At 36.3% G+C, this 23926-nt stretch overlaps 1 protein-coding gene across 1 annotated transcript in view; it reads left to right on the top strand.

The window, feature by feature from the left end:
* The window catches only part of DNAJC13 (DnaJ heat shock protein family (Hsp40) member C13), a 139665-nt gene that overhangs the window by 54590 nt on the left and 61149 nt on the right, over positions 1-23926 (top strand). Inside the window, exons 21-33 of the mRNA XM_049870873.1 lie at positions 2532-2614; positions 5172-5325; positions 7216-7319; positions 7405-7564; positions 9424-9486; positions 10885-10986; positions 12832-12936; positions 13734-13936; positions 15043-15127; positions 18278-18432; positions 18948-18993; positions 21101-21255; positions 22729-22930. Coding sequence (XP_049726830.1) covers positions 2532-2614; positions 5172-5325; positions 7216-7319; positions 7405-7564; positions 9424-9486; positions 10885-10986; positions 12832-12936; positions 13734-13936; positions 15043-15127; positions 18278-18432; positions 18948-18993; positions 21101-21255; positions 22729-22930 — 1617 coding nt within the window. The remainder of the gene's footprint in view (positions 1-2531; positions 2615-5171; positions 5326-7215; positions 7320-7404; positions 7565-9423; positions 9487-10884; positions 10987-12831; positions 12937-13733; positions 13937-15042; positions 15128-18277; positions 18433-18947; positions 18994-21100; positions 21256-22728; positions 22931-23926) is intronic.

The following is a 23926-nucleotide window of genomic DNA, read 5'->3' as shown; positions in this document are numbered from 1 at the left end:
ACTTTCCCCTTTTGTGAAATCAGAATAACAATACTTCCTTTCTGTACATTGTAGGGTTGCTTTGATGTAAAAGCAAGATGGTAATAAGAGCACTGTATACATGTTTGGTCATAATAATATTGCTGTAGTATTTGAACAGTTGAAAATCTACAGCTATGATAAGCGTGATTTTTACGGTAACTAAAAATTGCAAGCTCTTCGAGTAGTTAAAGTAACAGTTCTAAAATAATAGTTGTTTCAATCTGGCATCAGATTTCATATGTAACGTTTATCTAGCATAAGGTTTAACACAAAGCTATTTTAGCTGGAAATATAGATAGTATCTCTTATTTAAAGACATCAATTCAGAGGGAAAATAGTGTATTTTTAATACCAATAACGTGTTTTTGGTCTCTTCCTGTTATTTACTACGTGGAATGTTATTTAAAGATTTGACCAAATGATGATACCAAATAGATTTGCTGATCAAGAAATTATTTTGGTAGTATGAACTGATTGTCATTTCTACGTGGGTACTCTTTTGCCATTAATATCTTTAGGAAGCAGTGAATTATCTTTGTGACTATTTTTGTTCATGGAAACACTAACATCAAAATGTGAAATTATCTTGTGCTTTAGCTAAAGCCTAAAAACTAACCATTGTAAAAATTAACCATCCAGTCTTAAATGAGCTGCGTTGCTTACAGAACCAGAACGTTTGTGAGGTCAATTCCATTTGTAGCTCATGTTCCATGTTGAGTTCTTATTTTTATTATTTCCCGTTGAGAAGTTTGTTTAGCTAGTTATTGCTCTTAGTCCAAATCCCTAAATGAGTCAGCTCAGTTTATGGGTACTTGATTGTTCTTTTTTTTTCAATTGTGCTTTAAGTGAAAGTTTGCAAATCAAGTCAGTCTCTCATACAAAAATTTATATACCCCTTGCTCTATACTCCGAATTGCTCTCCCCGTAATGAGACAGCCTGCTCCTTCCTTCCACTCTCTCTTTTCCTAATTGTTCTTTTTTTACATAGCTCTTACATTTTCATTACTTTAGACTGCCAACCTTTTGTCCTGGGGAGGAGGGAGGTGGGTTTGAAGAAAGTACTTCTTATCCAGAAGTTTTAAGGAAAGATTTTTCACTGAAATCAAATTTCTGAATTGTTTATATATTTTATTCAAGTCAACTTTGCATTAATTTTAGTGACAGTGCACAGAATTAAAACTCGTAGGAAGCATTTTTCTTGTATAATGAATAGGTTTTTATATTTTAAATGTATTTGCTTTTTAAAATTTGCTACTCAGTATACCTTTATTCTTTCTTGGTCATCTATTTTGTCTTCTAGATTGATTTTATATAATCTGCCACTTTTTTAATGAAGTTGGCGCCCTGGTGGCACAGTGGTTAAGAGCTTGGCTGCTAACGAAAAGGTCGGCAGTTTGAATCCAGCAGCTGCCCCTTGGGATCCCTATGGGGTAGTTCTCGTCTGTCCTATAAGGGTCACTATGAGTCGGAATTGACTCGATTGCAATGGATTTGGTTTTGGTTTTTTTAAATGAAGTTACCGACTTTCATTTTTTAATCTATACCACTTTTTACTTTTTGCTTCTGCCATATTGAGGATTTAGAATTTTTATGTCTGAAATGTCTACAGATTCCTAACCTCAGGTCCAGGTACAAGCTCCAGGGAATCTCTGAAATCTTCTCCCGCAGTCGTTAACCTTACGTGTGGGCCGTTTTCTGTGGATGAGGCTGTAGCTTTCTTCCAGTTCTCAGAGGTGTTCATGACGACCCAAAAGGTTGAGCCTTAAGCTTAGAGAAGCAGGTGGGCCTTTTTCTGCCTTAAAATAAAGGTGATTTATATTGATGGCATCTGTGTAGAATTTATATCATACAGCTTAGCAGATTTAGGCTTGCTTTCTTATTTTTATTTTCTTAAAAAAAATTTTTCGTTTTTTCCTTTTTACAATTAAATTCAGGACAGAAACAATATGGTGAGTTTAAGTCCTTGCTACATGTGTGAAATGTGTTAAGCTGCCTGGCATGTGGAGTTGTCTTTGATGATCTTTGTCTAATAAATTAGAGTTTACTTCACAAGTGTCTCAATGTAGATACTTACTTCTTCTCCATTAGCTATTGCAGTTTGTGCTTCCTTCTCTTGGCTTTGGTATCAGTTTAATAACCTGTAACTTTTTGCATTTATTGTTTTTCCGTGACTTTTGTATTAACTGCATGTAAATGTTTGAATAAGTCACTGTTTTTGACTGTTATAAATTTTGTTAGTGAGCACTCTGTAAAATTTGGTGTTGAAACAGGACTTTACATGGGAAATATTTCAGCAGCACTTTATAGAAATACACGCTGGCAAATTATTATATTGTAATACAGCATTATGTCATGTATTCATATCTTCTAAGTTTTACTTGTTTCGTTAATTTTGTTCCTGCCAAAATTTAATGAATGAAATGTTTTTCGTCACTTGTAAGGTGATGGATGATCTGACAGCTTATTTGGTAGCCTCAGATTGAGCACTATGAAGTTTTTTTCTTTTCTAGAATGTAACTCAAAAGCCAGTAGTTCTTCGAAAGAGAAGACAAAGAATAAAAATAGAAGCAAATTGGGATCTCTTCTATTATAGGTAAACTTTGGGCCTCTTTTCTAATGTAGATTAAATTTGTCATTGCCATCAGAGGAATCCTGACAGTTTTCCTTTTCTGGAACTAGTGTTTTATGCCACAGATATTTTTATGCGATCACGTTCAAGAACTATAACTGTTAAAGTTGGTATGATTAGTGTCGCTTCCATAAAATTAAGGCTTTTTATAGCATGTTGATTGTCTGAAGAGCTAGATTTACTTTAAAAATTTTATTAAGCCTTAGAGATGACTACTATAAAATGCTTTATTAAGGCTTAGAAATAACTGCATACTTCCTTTAAAACTTGGTGGAAATGGAGTCTTAAAAGAGGTTGATGAATTATGCACAACCAGGTACCTCCCAGGGTGGAAATACTAGGCTTAAAGGCTAAGGACCAGACTCAGGGGACATCTGTGTCAAGTGGCATAGCATAGTGCATAAAAACAATATTCTACATCCTACTTTGGTGAGTAGCATCTAGGGTCTTAAAGTTTGGGTGTAGCCATCGAAGATAAAACTAGTAATCTCTTCCCTTCTGGACTAAAGGAGAGCGAAGAAAACCAAAGACACAAGGGAGCAATTAGTGCAAAGGATTAACGGACGACATGCACCACAGCCTACACAGCCCCGAGACCGGAAGAGCTAGATGATGGTACCTGGCTACCACTACAGACCCCTCTGACTGGGATCACAATAGAGGGTTCCAAACAGAGTGGGAGGAAAATGTTGAACAAAAAAATCAAATTCATAAATAAAAGACCAGACTTACTTACCTGATAAAGGCTGGAGGAACCCCCAGGACTATGGCCTAAGATGCCCCTCTGACACGGAACTGCAGCAATTCCCAAAAACCACCTTCCAGCTAAAAATCGACAGACCTATAAAATAAACAACACCTGAAAAGAATGTGCTCCATACAACAGACACTTAATACAAAACCAAAAGGGCAACATTTGCCCAAAAGTAAAGATGAGAAGGCAGGAAGGAGCAGGAAAACCAGACGAAAGGAAATGGGAAACCAAGGGTAGAAATGAGGAGATTGCTGGCATAGTGTGGGGATCGCAACCAGTGTAGTGGAACACTCTGTGTACAATTTGTTGAATGAGAACACTAATTTACTCTGTAAACTTACCTAAAACACAATTAAAAAGAGGTGGATAGAGAAAACATATGGAGACTTGTGGGAAATGAGTAAGTTTTCTGACCTCATACATATTTCCAGCCTTTCTACTGTGATTACCTTCTACCTCTGTCATCTACTACTACCCCAACCCACCTACACCCATGATGCACACCTCACATAGAAGGGCGTTGTAACAAACATACTTGGGGAGTTGGCCAAACTTCTTCAAAATAACTCGGAGCACTTAGTCTGAAAGCTGTTGTATTAGTCTATTCATCTGATTATACCTAAGCTAAGGTGTAATATAAATGAAAACATGTGATTTGAAAACTTTCCACAGTACTTTTTAAAGTATATAGTAAGTATAGTTAGTATGGTTTGAAGTCTGTGCCATGTTTTTCTTCCTCAGGAATCCTTGAGTTGTGTTGCTCTCGTAGGACTTTCTTGGAACTCTGAAATCAGACTATCTAGGAGGATGGCAGACTGAAGCAGGGCCCATCCAACCCCAGTTCAGACCTGTGTCCAGATTAGTGATAAAAGTTAAGTTGTTCCAAGAGTACAAGGAAGACATTTTGAAAATCCTCAATCATAGCTTGAGGCAGTTTAGCGGTAATCTTTCTTGGGTCACCTGCAAGTTTCTAATTTAGAATGTTCTTCATCCCACATACTTTACACCCAAGAAGCTATAAACTCTTATCCCATCCAGATATTTGACATTTGACAGTAGAGTGATTTTCTGACTGGAATTTGTATTAGGAATAAATACTGAAATTGAAATAATAGTTGATTATTTTGGAATTCACACAGATTTGTTTTGTACTTTAGGTCCATTTTTCTGTCAACAATTTATTATAAATTCTTTCAAACATACAGCAATGATGAAAGAATTTTACAGTGAATTCCTGTATGTATGCCTGCCTACCACTAAGACTCTGCCATTAACACTTAACTAGCTTTGGAAACCCTGGTGGCATAGTGGTTAAGCATTATGGCTGCTAACCAAAAGGTTGGGAGTTCAAATTCACCAGGCGCTCCTTGGAAACTCTATGGGGCAGTTCTACTCTGTCCTATAGGGTTGCTATGAGTCAAAATCGACTTGGTGGCAGTGGGTTTGGCTTTTTGGTTTTATACTTTTTATGCAGATTTTATTCTCTTTATTTACACTTGCTAAAGTTAATGAAGAGCCCTGGTGGTGCAGTAGTTAAGAGCTCAGCTGCTAACCAAAAGGTCCACAGTTCAAATCCATCAGCTGTTCCTTGGAAACCTTTGGGGCGGCTCTACTCTGTCTTGTAGGGTCGCTGCGAGTTTGGTTTTTTGGTTTAAAGTTAATCCCACTGTTTTCTTGTTTATTATAGGATGTATTAAAGGATCTTTTGTTGATTTTATTTTAATGTTTACTGTTTCCTGACTATTTTCTGATTATACGTATATCTAGGTTTAGTCAGGACCATGCCAGGTCAAACCTAATTTGGAATTTCAAAACACGAGAAGAACTGAGAGATACTCTTGAATCTGAAATGAGAGCATTTAATATTGATAGGGAACTTGGTAGCGCTAATGTGATCTCATGGAACCACCATGAATTTGAGGTAAGCTCTAAAATGTTTGCAGTATATTAATCTTTTTTTTAAAAACAGTAATATTTTTAGAGTGATTTTTCTTTTTTTTTTTAGTATTTATAGTTGTGTAACACCTGCCTTTACCTTTCCCCCTTACTAAGTGATCTCATCAACTCTCAGGGCTTCACATGCTTTATATTTGCTCATGGCTCCCAGATTATCTCCTCCTTAGACTTTCTTCCCTATTTCATGCTTTTGTCTGTATATCTAGTAAGCATCTAGAATTTACCTACAAAATTGTTCTCCTGTTTTTCCCTTGAACCTACTTAACTTGCAGTCTTCCTGATCTTCGATAATGAGTACTCCATTTTTCTTGTTAAAATTCTTGAAATCATTTTTTTTCTTACACTCCAAATCCAGTTCATCGGCAAAGCCTGCTGAATGCATCTTCCGAACTTACCCAGAATCCAACTCTCTTCTTTCTGCTGGATTGTAGCAATAATGTCATTGTTATGGCTCTTGCCTTCCTACAATCTGTTATCAGGCTTATGACAGCAGCAGTGGAATCTTGTCACTTTTCTGCTTAAAACCCTCTGGTGCTCCTACTGCTTTCCACCTCACTTAGTAAAAGTCGAGGTTCAGGATAAGGGTCTGTGTACCCCAGCTTGAAGCATTTTCTCTGATCTCATCTCCTACTACTTACCCTCTCTCATTCTGTTTCAGCCACACTGCTTCCTGAAAACACCAAATGTATGTTCTAGCCTCAAGGTTTTTCTGTTTGCTGCACTCTTTGTCTAGAATATTCTTTTTCCTGGATAGCATCATAACTTGTTTTCTTATCTACATCAGGTCTTTTCTTGAATTTCATCATCTGAGTAGGCCTTCCTTGGCCACCCTGTTTAAAAATGCAACCTCTTTACACATATGCACACATACGTTTTTCTCCCTCACTGGTTCCCCGCTTTATTTCCCTCCACAGCACTTATTATTGCCTGACTACCATTTATATATTTTACTTTTTTGTTTGCTCACCCCATGGGGGCAGAAAAATTTATCTGTTTGCTACTCTATTCGCAATGTCTATAACAGACATGTCACACAATGTATCTTTAATAAATAGAAAGGGAGTGAATGAATGTTTAGAATTTATAGAAAGAAAGTAAAATGGATATGTCTATTTTGTTTTTTTATAGCTTATATTTTTAAAAATCAGTTATCTTAGGTTTTGGAAAAAGAATATGATAATCAGCCCCTCTGGTCAGGGGATTCTTTTTTGTAATTACTTGCACATCCTTCCTTGGGGCATGCAGCCTAACTGAATTCAAGGGTCATGGCACTGCCTCATCTCCTGATCTTGGGCTTCTCCCTGATGTATCACCTTCATTTAGTAGCCTGGGGTAATTGGACATGCAGAAAATGAATACTGTACAAAAATATAACGTAAAATGTAGTTGATGTGTTGTAAATCTTGGTCCATCAACAAGAGGTAAGGAGCTGCTGGTAGAGGGAAGACCTGAGGTAGCTTGTGTGAGGTGGGCAAATTGTGGTGATGCAGGACTGTCTATTCCTCGCTTGGCTAAGACAGGCCAAAAAGGGAATGGAGCAGATTAGATCTTAATTTTTTTTTTTTGTTGTTCCCCTGAGCCTTCATTGACACCGTGTAGTCCTATGACAGTTTCTGTTGGCAAGTTTTACATTTGAAAACTTGATGTGTAATTCAGACTGCTAACATTTAACATTTAACAGTAATGAGTTATCAGATAGTTCAAGAAATGATTAATTTTTTTATTACGAGCTGTCTTATCAAGGAAAGAAAAAAAGTCCTGAATGGAAGGAATTGTAAGAAGCAATTTCTTGTGTGGAAATTGCCAAAAATCCTATTGTAAACTAAAATAATATAATTTGTTTTTATTAATAAAGGTTAGATATGAGTGCCTGGCGGAGGAAATCAAAATCGGAGACTATTACTTGAGACTACTGTTGGAGGAAGATGAGAATGAAGAAAGTGGATCAATTAAGAGATCGTAAGCTACTCTTCATGTCCTGTTATATTTGTTTTCACTTTTGGTCTCATGGCTGATTTTATTAATTTTTTTCTTTTTAACTTAGGTATGAATTTTTCAATGAGCTTTATCATCGTTTCCTGCTCACTCCAAAAGTAAACATGAAGTGTTTATGTTTACAAGCCCTTGCTATTGTTTATGGCAGATGTCATGAAGAAATAGGACCTTTTACAGATACAAGATATATCATTGGAATGTTAGAAAGGGTAAGGATATCACTTAAGGACAGCAATTTGCTAGTGTCATTGAGGTATATGTTAAATTTTTAAACCAGAATTGAAATTCTGTTTGATCCCATTGTTAGTGTAACTTTCTGCATGAGGAGTTTTTCTGGAATTTAGATGACTAGGAAAATGATAAATGGGTTAATGTTTATCCATGTCAGTTTACTTATTTATTTTTTTCAGTTGCTTCTTGTGAACAACTTTAGTGACCTATTTGCCAATCTTTAAATTAATTATGATGAACTGGATAGGTGTAAAAGAAATAGTGACTTCTAGAGTTGTATATATTTTGGTTAAATCTTATAAATGATATTAGCATAACAAAAAACAGTAAAAATTTTTAGAACTGTATCACTAACCAAAAGAAAAGAAACCTTGTACTAGCACATTTTTTTTTTTTAGAAAGCTTGTCATTTAACACTTGAGCATGATAAGGAGAGAGGATAATATTATCAATTCATTCATAAAACTCAAATTTGAGTGTTAACTCACTTGTTGCAGTATGTATGCTTTGTTTTTTAAATTGTGTTTCTATTCCTTTTATATTTAATGTTTTAAATTTAAATTTCAGTGAACTGCCTTAAAGAGAACCATTTCACCAATTTTTAAAATAAACTGTCTTAGTCTGGGTTCTCTAGAGGAGCAAAACCTGTGAAGTGTATTTACTTCAAGGAAATGGCTCAGACTATTGGGGCTGACAAGTCCCAAGTACGTGGGTCAGGCAGCAGGCTGAAGACCTCTGCTGGCTCATGTGGTTGCAGAGGCTGACAAACCCCAAATCTGTAGGTCAGGCAGCAGGCTGGAGACACTGGGTGGGCTTAAACGTCCCAAGAACCAGAAGTCAGGCGACTAGAAGAATGCAGGGTCGAGAGAGAGCAAGCTTTGCCAGAACATCCATTTATATACTGGAGGCAGGCCACACCGCCAGGGAAGCCCCCCTTTCAACTGATCGGCTGCTCATATCAGATGACAAAATGGGAGGTGATTATATAGTATCTGCCCAATCGCAGAGAATCATAGCCTAGAGAAGCTGACACATGGCGTTAACCATCACGCTATCTATACTTGTTATAATTGTCTTACAAGTGAATCATGCTTTGTGGATTTGAAAACTGATTCCGAATAAAGTCACATACCTAGGAAGTAACATAACTAGGACAAAAGTCCTTAGATTGTTTGCTGTTAAACTAGATTACACTAACGAATTCTAATTCACTATTATTCCGGTGGAAACTCTGCTGGCGTGGTGGTTAAGTCCTGCGGCTGCTAACCAAAACGTCAGCAGTTTGAATTCACCAGGCGCTCCTTGGAAACTCCGTGGGGCAATTCTACTCTGTTCTGTAGGATTGCTATGAGTCCGAATCGAGTCAACGGCAACGGGTTTGGTTTTTTGGGTTTTTGTAGTGGTAATTGTAGCATACCATTTGTGCTTTTCAGGCAGATGTATTCTTTCTTCTTGGTTTGGTTCATCATGATTTGATTTATGTGAAACATCACTCATCAGTTCTTTAGAATTTTTATTTAATTTGAGAGTGTCATTTGAACCAATTCTTACCATTTATTTCCATTTTTACATATATCCTTAAAGCTATATATTAGTCTTTTTAATGCCTTTAAATATATCTACCTTTTCAGGGAAATTAGATAAGTTATGTTAAATTGCAGAAAACATAAGACTTGGAGGAATTGCAGTTATTGACAGTCTGCTATGATTTTATCCTTAGTGTTGAAAAGATGACCTTATTTCTTACTGGCAGTTGGCTGCCTTTGGCCAGCGATGATAATATCTGAATTTGCTTTTCTGTTCACTTCTGGTTAAGTCCTCCTTTTTTTTTTGATAGTGCACAGATAAACTGGAACGTGATAGGCTGATCCTCTTCCTTAACAAGCTGATCCTTAATAAGGTACAGTACTTTTGCATAAATGTGCTGTTATTTCCAAGTAAACCACATGAGCATTTAACAGAAATTCTCCCAGTTTGGGTTAATCATCTACAGCTGATTCTTTATCTCCTCTTGAAATCAGAAACCTCGCTGCTCTAACCTCTTGGAGGAAAAAGTTTGTGCAAAATTATCCGCTGTTCATTCTGCCCTAATATTATAGATGCTGAGTAGATTAATGATAATAAAATTATGAGTGGAGGATAATAAAGGATATGTCATTAGCTGACTTCCCTTTAGGGAATCCTTAAGATTAAATTTTAAGTAAAATGAATGCTTCACAGAAAAATGCAAAAATCTTTTTTTTTAATTTGTCAGAGTACATTTTTAATAATAAAATGAATTCAAAGAATATAATATCTCCATTTTCCTTTTTTTATATTAGGTGAACTTTTTGTCACTTTAGTTCTTCATCATTTTAAAAGACATTTTAGTAGGCTTATGCTGGTTTCTGACAAGAATTCATAGTTGTAATATATAACATTAATTCACAATGTAGGATTTTGGAGTGAAATCTAAGCAAAGTTGTTTTTTTCCTTGTATTTTTGATACTAATACCAACTTGCCTAGTTTTTATCATCACTTTTAATAAATAATACAAATACTTTAAAATGGAGTGTATTTAATAATTCCTAGCAGATTTTAGTTTAAAGTAATTTGTAATCTCTTCCTAACATCTGAGAAATTAGCAGTTTTAAGTTTACCAAAAAAAAAAAAAAAGGAACATTTAAAAGGCAAATTTTATTTCCGATCATGGAATAAGCTGTTTATTTTTTTGAAAGACCTTGGAAAATGCAGGATATGGAAAAGAAAACTCATCATCCATAATTGTAGAACCAGAAAGTTTATCACAGGTTTTATCCCTGCCAGGCTTTACGGGATACATATGTATATGTATATATATATGTGTGTGTGTATATATATATGTATATATCAAGGGCACTGGGTTTTTTTGGGTTATATTTTTAGTGGGTTATGTATATATGTATGTATATAGGGGCCCTGCTGGTGCAGTGTTAAGTGTTTGGCTGCTAACCAAAAGGTCGGCAGTGTGAATCCACCAACCTCTTCTTGGAACCCCTGTGGGCCAGTTCTACTCTGTCCTTTAGGGTTGCTATGAGTTGGAATCAACTCGATGGCAACGGGTTTTTTATATATATATATATATATATGTATATGTGTGTGTGTATATATGTATTTTTTCTTCAAAATATATATTCAAAAATATACTTAAAAAAATTTAGGTGATTTCTTTGTAATACAGTTTTTTGATATTCTCCTCTTTGAAAGCCTTTTAGTTAGTAGTACCTCTTGGAGAGAAAGGTTTTAGATTATGTGAAAAGGTTTGTTTTCCTCTTCCAGCAAAATGTTAAGGACCTGATGGATTCCAATGGAATTAGAATCCTTGTGGATTTGCTCACTCTTGCCCACCTCCATGTGAGCAGAGCCACAGTACCCCTGCAGGTATGTATGCTTATCTAGGTAAAGAATCATCGAAATCGGAAAACACATCAATGTATGTGGTTATGAGTGTATTTCTCCAATAATTATGATGGTACTAATGCCGAGGAGATTAATTCACATGCAAAAAAGTGAAGCCTTTATAAGAACCATCCAAAATAGTGATGATCCAGTTTTATTTTTCCAATAGCTCTTTTGTCTTTTATTACATCTCTAAATGTGGCTTATTTTGAGGCAACGTGTGACCTTTAGGATTTAAGCTGAAGTCATCAGTTATGTAACTAGGACTTTTAGCATTGAAACCATCGAGACTATATTTTTGCCTTGAGAAATCTGGGGGCCTTATTGAAAGCAACCAACAAGAGGGCAAAATGGCAAGTCTCTAATGAAAGACCTCTTCTGATACCTAAGTTATAGAAAGGATCTGTGTTTAGTTTGTTGCTGATTGTTTTTGATGTTACGTTTTGTTTTTGCTTCATCTCCTGCCGTGAGACATGCCATGTTAGATTTTGGTTGAATTGTCAACAAAAGTGCTATTTGAGCTCCCGGACGCCCTTTCAGCTCAGTAATGAAATCGCTCCTGAGGTTCACCTTTCAGCCAAAGATTGGACAGGCCCATAAGACAAAACGAGACTAAAGGCGCACACCAGTGCACGGGTAGGGACTAGGAGGAGGCGGGAGGGAACGAGGCGCACGCCGGTCCACGGGTAGGGACTAGGAGGAGGCGGGAGGGAACGAGGCGCACGCCGGTCCACGGGTAGGGACTAGGAGGAGGCAGGAGGGAACAGGAAAGCTGGTAACAGGGAACCCAGTGTTGATATGTCATGGGGTTGTTAACCAGTGTCATGGAATGTGTGTACTGACTGTTTAATGAGAAACTAGTTTGTTCTGTAAACGTTCATCTAAAGTACAATAAAAACTTTTTTAAAAAGTGCTATTTGAATGTTTAGAATATGGCATTTTCTATCCTCAGGTATCAGTAGTAATAATTATAATGCTTGTATCACCATACAGTGTGTACCAGGTACTGTCCTGATACAGTAATATATTAGCTCTTTAAATCCTCCAATATCCATATGAAGCGGGTACCATCGTTATTCCCATTTTATAGAGAAACAGACAGGCTAGGTGTATTGCTCGAAGTCGCCCAGTCACTGGCAGAACCCGGAAGCCTGTGTTCTTTACTGTACCTTGCTATACGAGTTTTAACTGAAAACCAATAGTTAGGAGAGTATTCAAAATGCATGTTATAATAAAATATTCTAACTACATAAAAATTCTTATCCTGGATTCTCATAAAGCATGTATAAAGTTACAAGAATTAATCCGCGGTGAGAGTAATAGGTTGAAAGTAAATGTTTAAAACCACTGAAAACTTGCCAGCTGGCATTTTACTCTGCATGGTATGATTTCAGATTCTTACTGAAGCTTTTACTTGTCGTGAGCTTTTTTCCCCAAAACAACTTCAGCTTTCCGAGCATGGTGGTTTGAGGTTAATGGTGAATGCTAATTTATATAGCTTTGTGCAATATTCTTTGCTACTACAGCTTTTGTGTCCTGAAAATTTATGACTGTAGGAATGTAGATGTCTTTGAATTTAGCTCAGATTGCTGGGCAGATTTGGGAAATTATTTACTTCAAAGGCAATTAACAAGGAAATAGTTTTTTTTGACTATTAGGTTAGATACCGAATCCTTAACTCTTAAAATAAGATCACTTAAAAATTGAGGTGAATTTCTAAAAGGATATAAGCTGAAAATAAATGGTACCGTTTAATTTTGTTTTATGACAGTGTCTGCTCCCTCAGGTTTTTGTCTCGGTAAATAACTAAATCTTTTTAAAACTTAGAGCAATGTCATCGAAGCTGCCCCAGACATGAAAAGAGAGAGTGAAAAGGAGTGGTATTTTGGCAATGCAGACAAAGAACGGAGTGGCCCGTATGGGTTTCGTGAGGTATGTGTTGTGGAGAACGTTTTTCCAAAGGCCTCAGCCTTCCTTCTATTCTTCCGCTTAGCACTCAGGCACCCGTTGCCGTGGCGTCGATTCAGACTCACAGCGACCCTATAGATGTGAAATATTTCTCAGGTATGATTTGAATCACTGTCATCAGCTCCAAGGACTCTGATACTCCATTACCACACGAAGGATTAGATTGCATTTCTAGAAAAACGCACACACAAAGTCACATCTTCGGATCTTACTGTTTAAAGCTGTTATTACAGAGGTGGCACTCCATAATGAATTTTATATATTAATTCCCACCTTAATAATTCTATCAGACTATAATGCGTCTCTGTGGTATTAATAGTAATTTTTAATACGCAGTCTGAAATTGCTGATAGAGTCCAAGAACTAGGGGCAGTGCCTGCTGAACGTCTTCCCAGATCTGATCCTGCCTTCTCAGGCTCAGCCTCCCAGGCTTCGTCCCTTTGGAACTTGGCTAAAAATAGTTTTGTGGGGGACAGAGCTTTCTGCTTGTATATAATTTGTTCATTTTACAATCTGCCGACCGTTTTCACTCTTTCTAGTATTCCTTATGCTTTGCAGTTTAGTCACTACATGGCTGTTTTTCTTGTTTTAATAGTCAAATTCGGGTTCCTGAAGGCCTGCCCACAAAAGCTGGTTGTTATTGTTGTTTTTAATAGTGAACTTGCATGTTTATTTCATAGTTTAGTATGAATTTACTTTGAAATAGAAATTTTTTTCATTTTATTTATCTGTTTGTAACCATGATGCCTCTGTCCATTTAGATGCAAGAATTGTGGACCAAAGGAATGTTAAATGCAAAAACCAGGTGCTGGGCTCAAGGCATGGATGGTTGGCGACCACTGCAGGCCATACCCCAGCTTAAGTGGTGTCTGTTAGCCAGTGGACAGGCTGTACTGAATGAAACTGACCTTGCTACCCTTATACTCAACATGTTAATAACAATGTGTGGATATTTTCCAAGCAGGTAAAATGCAATTGAGCACTTTCATGATGAACAGGAACTCTTAAAACACCTTGTTCTCCCTGTTTATGTAGGTTATTCTTCAGTTATGGAATGAGATTACTCTGGTGATTTAGAACAAAAATGTCCAAATTTGTGGCCTTGGGAGAATGCTGCTTTTGCTATTGGAGCTTTTTGGAAAAATAAAAACAAAATATTAAAAAACCCTGATATAAAGAAATAATTTGCAAATTCTATTGATAAAGTGACTGAAAAGTGACTTTCTCTGTGAGACCTCAGATAATATTACAAAATTGAGGCTCAATAACTGTACTCTAGCAAAAATAACAGTTAATAGGATTTATGTGAATCAGAGATGGACATTTTAGATAACTCGTCATTAGCAAACTCAGCACAGACAGCGACGAGTAGCGGCTCCCACATCAGGGTGACCATTCTCGGTGTAGAACTTGAGTCTAGGCCAACATCTTGTCCCCACCTGACTAGTGAAGGTGAGATTTTGTTCCCCGTTGATAATTGTAATTATAACTTTTGCATGGAACTTTTTGATCTTTGTAAAATATTTGCGTATACCTGATTTTGTTTTATTGCGATGCTAATGATGGCAGTTACTGAGAAACTATCACATGTTTAATAATGCTTGAGGTTTCCGTGGCTCCAGTTCTCTTTAAAAATCAGATCAGACTTAAATTATAAAATTAGTATTTAGAAGTAATGTAGCATTAGCATTAAGGCCATACGTGGAAGATATTTAGAGGAGTTAAGGTTTAAATTTATGTGACAAAGTTTGACATGCCCTTTGGGGGGAAATATCCACTGGCACTGTGTTGGACAGCACCAAGTTTAATCAATTAAATAATAAATAAGAGTCTTTGGCTCTTCTAGGGTACTGTTTTTCAAGGAAATCTTATGGAAGGAAATGAAGCCCTATTAAGCAGCCAAATAGATTTAAACCAAAATACCTAATCATGTTCCCAGCTGTATGAGAGCTTAGTCTTCATTAACAAAAAAGTAAGGTAACTGCTTCATGCCTAGTAGAATACCATATGCTCTGAAAATACAAATTTTATTAAACATATTAAATGTTCACCTTAGAAAATATTTTCTAGGGATCAAGATAATGCCATCATTCGGCCCTTACCCAGAGTGAAAAGACTGCTGTCAGACAGCACTTGCCTTCCCCATATTATTCAGGTAAGTTACTTTTGTTTTCAAACTGAGCAGTAATTTAAGAATCATTTACCCTTAGGTAATTTCATTATGAGCCTCAGTCCTTGTTTTATTTGAAACCGTCTGAGTCCTGGATCACATTTATTTCATTTACTCTTAGTTGAACTGACATTCTGAGTACTGTATACTGTAGAAGATTGTGTATCCAGGTATCCAAACATGAGTAGCATCTCACTCCAGAATTATTCTAAAAGAAATTTATTATCTATTCTTAAAATCACACCCTTACAAAAATTGAAAGGTGATTATTCCAGTTTGTGGTGCATGTTGGTATTGTGACTACTGGGAAGCACCAGCAGGCCACAGATGTGGACGTGGTGGTTTGGATCTTGAGAAATATTCACAGCAGATTCACTAGGTTATGCCTCAGGTTTTGACTATTCTGGGTTGTATGTTTTCATGGGTAGCAGCCTACTGAAAGCTTTGAATTGGAATTATGTAGGATACACCAAGGTATCTTCAAATTTTTTATTTCATTTAAATCAGTCTGCCCTTTTGGAATGAAACTGTGTATACCCCATAATTAGCAGGTCCCAGAGGTTTTATGTAAATGTGTTCCTCCTGTCTATTCTGTTGTCAAATCTATTTTTTAAAATTAATCACACATGGCTTAACTGTAAGATCTGTGCCAATAACTTGTACAGTTTTTGTCTTATCAGTTGTATATCGATGTATTTATATTTTTACAATTGTGTATTATACTGCATAAGTGCTTGGGGGCAGGGGTGGTTCAGTGGTAGAGTTCTCGATTTCCATGTGGGAGACCCAGGTTTGAATCCCAGCTACTGCACCTCTTGTACAGTCACCGCTCATCTGTCAGTGGTGTGTCTGTGTAAGTCGCTGGCAATGACAAAGACTTCTGAATATGATAGTACCTTACCAACCTGTTTTACCAACTTCTGTTATTTAAGCATACCAGCATTTCAAAATTTTTGTCATTTTCCTAGTGTGACGGTTCTGTTTATACCATTAAACAAAACAGCACTGCAGTTTTTGCTTCTTCTAAACCACTACCACTTTATGCCCAGTGGACCATGTAACCGCGTATGTGAGGTGGTCCAAAGGAAAGGAGATTCATTTTCTGTGTTGAACCTTCCTCTCAATGTGTAGATAAATCCTATGCTTAGAAAATCAACCACTTCCTAAACATTTTTCCACAACTTGCAAAACAAAACAAAAAAGGAAGAAAGTAAATGCAGACAGCATTCAATTTTAGGCCAGAAAGGGATTACTGAAAAACTTCTAAGATTACATGGTCAGCATAACGGAGCCCTGGTGGCACAGCAGTTAAGTGTTGGGCCGCTAACCAAAAGGTCAGCAGCTTGAATCCACCAGCTGCCTCTTGGAAACCCTGTGGGGCAGTTCTCTGTCACCTTGGGTCACTAGGAGTCAGAATCGACTTGATGGTCGTAGGTTTGGTTTTTTTTGATCAGGATAACATGAAACTAAGCTATTTGAACCAAAATTTTTAATAATACTTAAACTATTGAAGCAATCCAGGAGAAGAATTTTATTGTTAGATCTAGCTTCTTTCAAAAGCATATGCCTCCTACATTTTTTATACTAGGTTTAAAAATATTTTTTAGTAGTTAGTTTTGTTTTTCCTTTAAGTTTCTGTATTCTGGGAGATGTTAATCTTGCCCAGCACAGTTTGGTAGCTGCAGTAGTATTTAGGAACATACTATATTGTTGGTAAGGAATTTCTGTACTTCATTTGACTTTAAGGCAATCACCACTTGATATAGTTTTACTCTTTGACATAGCTTCAGAATTTTCAGTGTGGTCTAAGATACAGTGGGAGGCCCTGCATGGTGCAAATGGTAAGTATGCTCAGCTGCTAATGGAATGGCTGGCAATTCAAATTGAGTCTGTACAGAGGCACCTTGGAAGAAAGGCCTGGTAATCCAGTGCTGAAAAATCAGCCATTGAAAACCTTGTGGAGCGCAGTTCTACTCTGATACGCATGGGGTTACCCTGAGTTGGAATCAACTCCGTGGCAAATTTTTTTTTTTTTTTTAAAGATATATTGAGTGACAGTCTGGGGTTTTCTGATATAGTTATAATTTCAAATATTCTGGATTTTTTGCCTGTTAATTTCCATATTATGTGCTAAAGGGATGTCAAGTCTCATGCTACAACTGGTGTCAATGTGAAGGAAAAGCCTGTGTGAATATATTTCAATTTTTTCCTTTGTAGAATACATAGTACTAAACACCTAATCTAAATACCTTGTTGAACAGGTAAGACACTAAGACACAGAACTTTAAGTTAGGTATTTAAAGACGTGTAGCTGTTCAGTGTCACATCTGAGTCTAGAACTTTCACCTAATCTGAGCTAGTACTTCCTCCTTGTTATTATAATTTTTTCTATTGGTAGCATTTGATCCAGAATTGGGGACTCTGTGGGAACAAGTGTTAATAGAAAATTGAAATGCCAATTTTATTAAGATTTGTAGATAAAACTTATTAAATGTGTTTATCAAATGTCCATTCGTAGTAGCTGTCTGTAGTTTTTATTAGCCCAGATTCAGTGTGGTAGTCCCAGAAAGTCTCTTCAGTATTTCTAGCCCAAATTTCTAGAGGCCACATTTTCTGGTAACTGTTTACGCTCTTGACCTCTCCTTCTCTTCTAGATGTATTTCTTTGTACTATTTCATTCGTAAGTTTTCTTTGTTCTGCTCTTTGAATTCTCAAATAGGCTTCGGGAGATTGTTCTTGTCACCTGGACTGAAACTAACCAAAAACATAACCACTTTCCCTTTCCCTTCTATCATTAACAGAGGAGTCTATGCAGGAAGATTCTTGCACCAGAAGCAGTTCTGTCTGTACTCATGAAAAAACTAGTGTCAGGCATGTTTGGGTTTCTTCTGAATATGTTTTGATCTATTCTCCATATCTATATTATTATCCCTTTATTATATGTTATAGGAATCATTCTTCAGATTTTGTGGGAGCTGGGCAGATAAGCTTACTGAATCCCATGGACTTTTCGTTTATAACTGACTACACACAAACCATAACCGTAGCATATGAAATACATAAACCTAAAAGGAATGATGATACTGTAGGTTATTTTTGCTAATAACCAAAATATTTTCTTATTTTTTTTTTTAGCTACTGCTGACCTTTGACCCTATCCTTGTTGAAAAAGTTGCTATTTTGTTACACCTTATCATGCAAGATAACCCGCAGTTGCCTCGTCTTTACCTGAGTGGAGTATTTTTCTTTATCATGATGTACACAGGTTCCAACGTGCTTCCTGTTGCTCGGTAAGAACTGTAATGGTAACCTAGTTAAAGTTTTTATCTGAATTCTACAGGGGCAGATTGATTTGCCAGATTTTTTGTATGTCATTGCTTTTATTAAATTTTTCGTTATAAAAGTTGTTTGGCTACATGTCTGAAAATTCGGAGGGTTGAAAAATAGGGAAAAATAATACTCAGAATTTCACCACTTTACCACATACAACAAAAATTTTATTGTCTAGTATTTTAATATGCATATTTGATATATTGGGCATGTAATTTTACATTTTGCCTTTTCTTAAAATGGTTTGTACAGTTATTACATAATCTTAATATGACCATAACTAAAATTGTTTTCTAATTCATTTAAGCTCTTGCCTTAATTAGAAATTAAATAATTTGGGATATGAATTTATAAGTTGCCCTTTGTGGCTTTTCTTTGCGTGTATGTACGTGTGTATGATCTGGTCTTTAGAAAATTGATGTTACTAAAACTAATGAATTCCTATATCTGACAAGTAATTTATTTTTCTTTCTAGGTTTTTGAAGTACACACATACGAAACAGGCTTTCAAGTCAGAGGAGGTAAGCCAAGTTAGTCTACTGAGTATATAACTTAACGCTCGGTAAACTGTGAAGTTTCATGAGCTGTGCATGTTTACTGGCTTGCCTTTTTATTTATTTATTTTTCCAACTCTTCTCTGTGTTTATTTTTCACATTTTATTTTGCCTTAGGTGAAAGTTTATGTATTACCTTTTACTAGATTTTAAGCATTCGAGGGCAGGTGTTGTTATATTTAGCTTTTACATTCCTTATGGTACCTTACATATAGAAAGTCTAAGCTAATCTTTTTAAAATGAAAATAAACATTGCCCATTAAATTTAATATTGAAATTGCAGGTGTGAATTGTAATCTGACATCTCTGTGAATGCAATTTGTTCTCCTTGTGTTAAACTTAGATTAGTGATTTTTATAAGTTACATGCCTAACTATATAACTTATACTCAGTCAGCTAAGATTCAGTAAGACTTCAGCCTTTTTTGTTCAGACCTGAAGGTGACAGAAGTGCTAGGTTTCTCTTTTGAAGCTGCTTAATTTTTCAGGTGCTCCCAAGTGTTCTTGGCATTTAACTGCAGAAGAAAACTAGGGATCCAAGAAAGGATGAGACTTATCCAGGTAGCTTTGACAACCTGAAACTTTATACCTACCTTTTACAAAAAAATGTTTATTGTCAGTATATAATTGAAAGATGTTTAGAAACTTGTGCAAATTGACTGTTCATTGATTTTTGGATTTTGTCAAGAGCAAAAGAGTAACCAAAACTAGACCGCTGTTTGGAAGACTAATCAAGGAATGTTACATCACCTTGACAATAGACACTTGGCCAAACTGCAGGCTTAGAAAGCAGCTAGTGAAGCCCTAAAAAGCAGTTAGTGTGTCTCATAGTATTAAATGATGCCTGTGACAGTAAAATTTCCACAGCTTTATACAAATAGAAAATGAGAATATAAAAAAAGTCAAGAAATTACCTCTAATGCTACCACCTTAATGTAGCATTTTGAGTAATTTTTGGCATTTTTTCTTCCTTTTTTTTCTGTGCAGTTATACATATGTAATCTTTTTTTAAAATTTTACAGTATTAGAAACTATATACATCATTTCACCTAACAATATGTTGAGTATTTACAGCAAAACCGTATTTATAGAAAATCTGAATGTAGGCAAGAAGGGCAAGTAGTTAACTATTACAAATAGAAGGGATCTATTTTGATTCTCTTAAAGCAGTGTGTCTAAAAAGACATGGCAAAAATAATAATAGCTAAAGAATTGTGGAAGTCACATTCTGCTTTCTTAAATTATACGTACATATTGGTAATGGATAGTAAGCAATAACTTTGAAATCATCTTTAGCACAAAGGCTAATTATTTAGGAGCCTGGCAGTTGTAGTCTTGCTCTCAGAAGTGCAGTTATTCCCTTAACTTCATCCCCACCCAGAATTGGGATTTTCATCTTTGCAGTTGGCCTATACGTTGTATTTCTTATTCATGTTTCTAACAATTTTTCAGCTGTGGTGTAGGAATTATCAAATGATAGTATTCTAAAGAACGGAACAAGCAGTTTTTCACCTACAAGTTTAACACATAGCAAATTTATGGCCTTTATTAACAAGAAATCTAAAAATATTTATCTTCTAATTTGCCTTTTTGCCAGGTGGTAAAACCATGTCTGCATTTTCCCCCTTCTGTTTGTCATGTACTGGAGAAGTAAAACATCCTCAATTTGCCTAAAAGGAAATTAGAAAAAATTTATAATAGGTTTTTGCCTCTAAGGTTTTATTTCTATCAGGTGAAGAAATGAGTTTAAAAATAAAAAGTATGATCATTAGCTTGACTCTGTTGGCCAGCCAGAGGATGTGGAGTTCTAAATACAGTTAAATATAAGTACTTTGAATAAAAATTCTCGCCGTATTTCCTGAGGGCAGGCTCTTTAAGGCCTTGCCTTTTCAGGAAAGTTTATACCAGATACCTTCCATTCTGCATTTTGTCTTGTTTCCATCTAAATTTCCAAAGCATAAAGCAGTTTCTTCCAGCTTGCTCTTCAAGTGTTCTCTAGCTATAACTTATTTCTTAGAAAATTGAAAGATAACTTCAGAGTTTCTGACTACATTTTGTTTTGTTTTGTTTTAAAGACAAAAGGACAAGATGTTTTTCAAAGGAGTATACTTGGGCACATCCTACCTGAAGCAATGGTTTGTTACTTAGAAAATTACGAACCTGAGAAGTTTTCTGAGATTTTTCTAGGAGAATTTGATACTCCAGAAGCAATTTGGAGTAGTGAAATGAGGTAAATAGCCAGTTGATTGATTGACTTTTTTTTTTTTTTTACTTTTTAAAAAATTGAGGTGAAATTCACATAACGCATTTAGTGCCTTCACAGTGTTGTATGTCTACCACCTCTATCCAGTGACGGATTATATTTTTATACCCAGAACCTTTGCTACTTGCTGCTTGGCTTGATGGTGTTCAAAGAAATGCTTTCACTAGTCCCATAAGCTACAGCTAATCCCAGGTTCATGGTGCCAAATCAGGTGTATGTGATAAGTTTTGACAAGGTCTTAAGCTTTTTTCCTTCTCAGTTCTAGCGTGGTTTAACAAAATTGCTATTACCTTAATAGAGCTGTATGTAAGGGTACGACCTATTACCACTGGTGCTTCTTAAGTTTATAGACCTGGTTATAGTTTAATCAATAAAATGATAATATTTATGTAGGGGGTACGTAGGGATAAAATCAACACACACACACACACACACCCCCTGGGAATTTGGATATAAGATTTTAATCCACTAAGTAAAAATTATGTCCACACAAAATGAGTCTGAGCAGAGATAATCTAAAATCATTTTAGAATGAGGGTTCCCTGCCAGCATTTTTTTACTTTAGTCTAAAGGTTAATATTCCTAAAGAATGTTCTTATTAGGAGGGGAAGGTCATAGGAGAAACCTCTGGAAACTCAGAAAAAGGAGAGGCCCAGAAGCAGGAGATGGCAGTGTCCAGCCAGACTGTCCAGGAAAGACTTGGCACTTCATAGTTCCATTGTCAAGGCCTCCTCTTTGTGGAGAATCCCTGTCCTCTTAGTCCTTTTGGGCTGACTCATGCCCAGTATACCACCTGGTTATCACTTGACTTCTTGGGTAGGTTAACCTATAGGCTTGGCATGTTCTAGCCACCAATTTGAATATATTCTGTGTGACAGTCATATTTTTCATTGGAATCAAATGTACACAATCATGAATAAGTTAGCAATACCCTTTTTCTATGCCATTTTTTTTCTCCTGAGATTGGTTAGTCTGAGTCCCCATCTAAAAGATCTACATCTCTATGTACTGGCCAAGTCAAGTTTTTGCTTACCCTACCGTGGTAAGTTAAGTAAAATTAATACCATGTAGTGAGCTTTTTTGGGGTGATAGCAAGCTTGAATTCCCTGGGTATACCCTTATGAATGCAGATTCAATCCATTTGATCTTCTGATACCTAATTTTTCAGTAGAAAAGTCGGGGAGTACCGGCCTTTTCTTCCATGGTCTTCTTTACAGATAAGTGTTCAGAAAGGAGATTTTTACTGTCTCCATTGAGTATTTTTATATAATATATTTAGAATACCCTGAATAACATCCTTATGAGCTCTCAATGCAGACCAATAATGGAGTTACTCTAAGAGTTCCATGTAACCTCCTCACATGATTACCTATCTTAACCTTCTCTTTAAAATAAATTAATTCTTTCATAACGGTTGAATGGAGGTTTTTATAATTGTAGGCGCCTCATGATAGAGAAGATTGCTGCCCATCTTGCCGATTTCACACCTCGTCTTCAGAGCAACACAAGAGCACTTTATCAGTATTGTCCCATCCCAGTTATCAACTATCCACAGCTAGAGAATGAACTGTTTTGTAATATTTATTATCTCAAACAACTTTGTGATACACTCCGGTTTCCAGATTGGCCAATTAAAGATCCGGTAAGTCAGCAGATTAACTTGTACTTTCTTAAACCATAAAAAAGAAGCCCTGATGTTGCAGCGGTTAAGTGCTCAGCTGCTAAGTGAAAGTTCATCTGCTGTGCAGGTCAAAGATGTGGCAGTCTGTTCATGTAAAGATGACAGCTCTGGGAACCCTATGGGGCGGCTCTACTCTGTCCTGTAGGGTTGCTGTGAGTTGGAATCAACTCGATGGCAGTGGGTTTTTTGGTTGGAAACCGTAAAAATAGCCTCTAACCATTTCTGGATGTTTCTTCCTTCTGTGATAAGAAGTAATCAGTTTCCTTAATTATTCCCTCTTACTTAAGCACTGTGCAGCTCTTAGTGTAGTTTGAGGTATTTGGTTAAATCCCAAACTGAAATGTAATTTTTAAAGGAAATATTAAGAACTTTACAGTCTTGATCTTTTGTAACAAGGGGAAAAAAACTTAATTTCATGTGTATAATGCAATTATGCGCTGTAATAGCTTGACAGAAACTTGTCTGTATAGCAGAATGGGTAAGGTCACAGATGTTGGAGTTAGACAGTTTGGGTTGAGTCACAATTTGGCCATTAATAGGTCTGTATCACATTGGGTATGTTGCTTGACTTCTCTATACCTTAGTTCTCATCTCTAAAATGGCAATAATGATAGTAACCATCTCATGTCATGATTGTGAAAAAAAAGTGAGAATTCACATGATAAACTCTGCATAGTTGCTGGCACACACAGGAGGTAATAAATGCTACCTGCTCCTTTGTGTAGCAGTATGTGCTGTCTCCCTGGCCACAGTGCCCTTGGGGTCCCCCTCCAGCCTGAGCCCTTGGCTATCTGCTGGAGCCTGGAATAAAGTAGACATGGGTGCCCATGTTCTGTTATTTCGGCAGAGGTTATACCATTATCCTTACAATGCAAAAGATTTCAGAACAATTGCTATTTGTACCACAAGCCACTGTCACTTTGTAGTGCTATGAACAGGCAGGTAGACTGTGATACT

This window comes from Elephas maximus, chromosome 27, assembly GCF_024166365.1.
Source record: "Elephas maximus indicus isolate mEleMax1 chromosome 27, mEleMax1 primary haplotype, whole genome shotgun sequence".
Taxonomy (NCBI): domain Eukaryota; kingdom Metazoa; phylum Chordata; class Mammalia; order Proboscidea; family Elephantidae; genus Elephas; species Elephas maximus.
The sequence above is the reverse complement of the archived record's forward strand: the minus strand, read 5'-3'. Positions and strand labels throughout refer to the sequence as shown.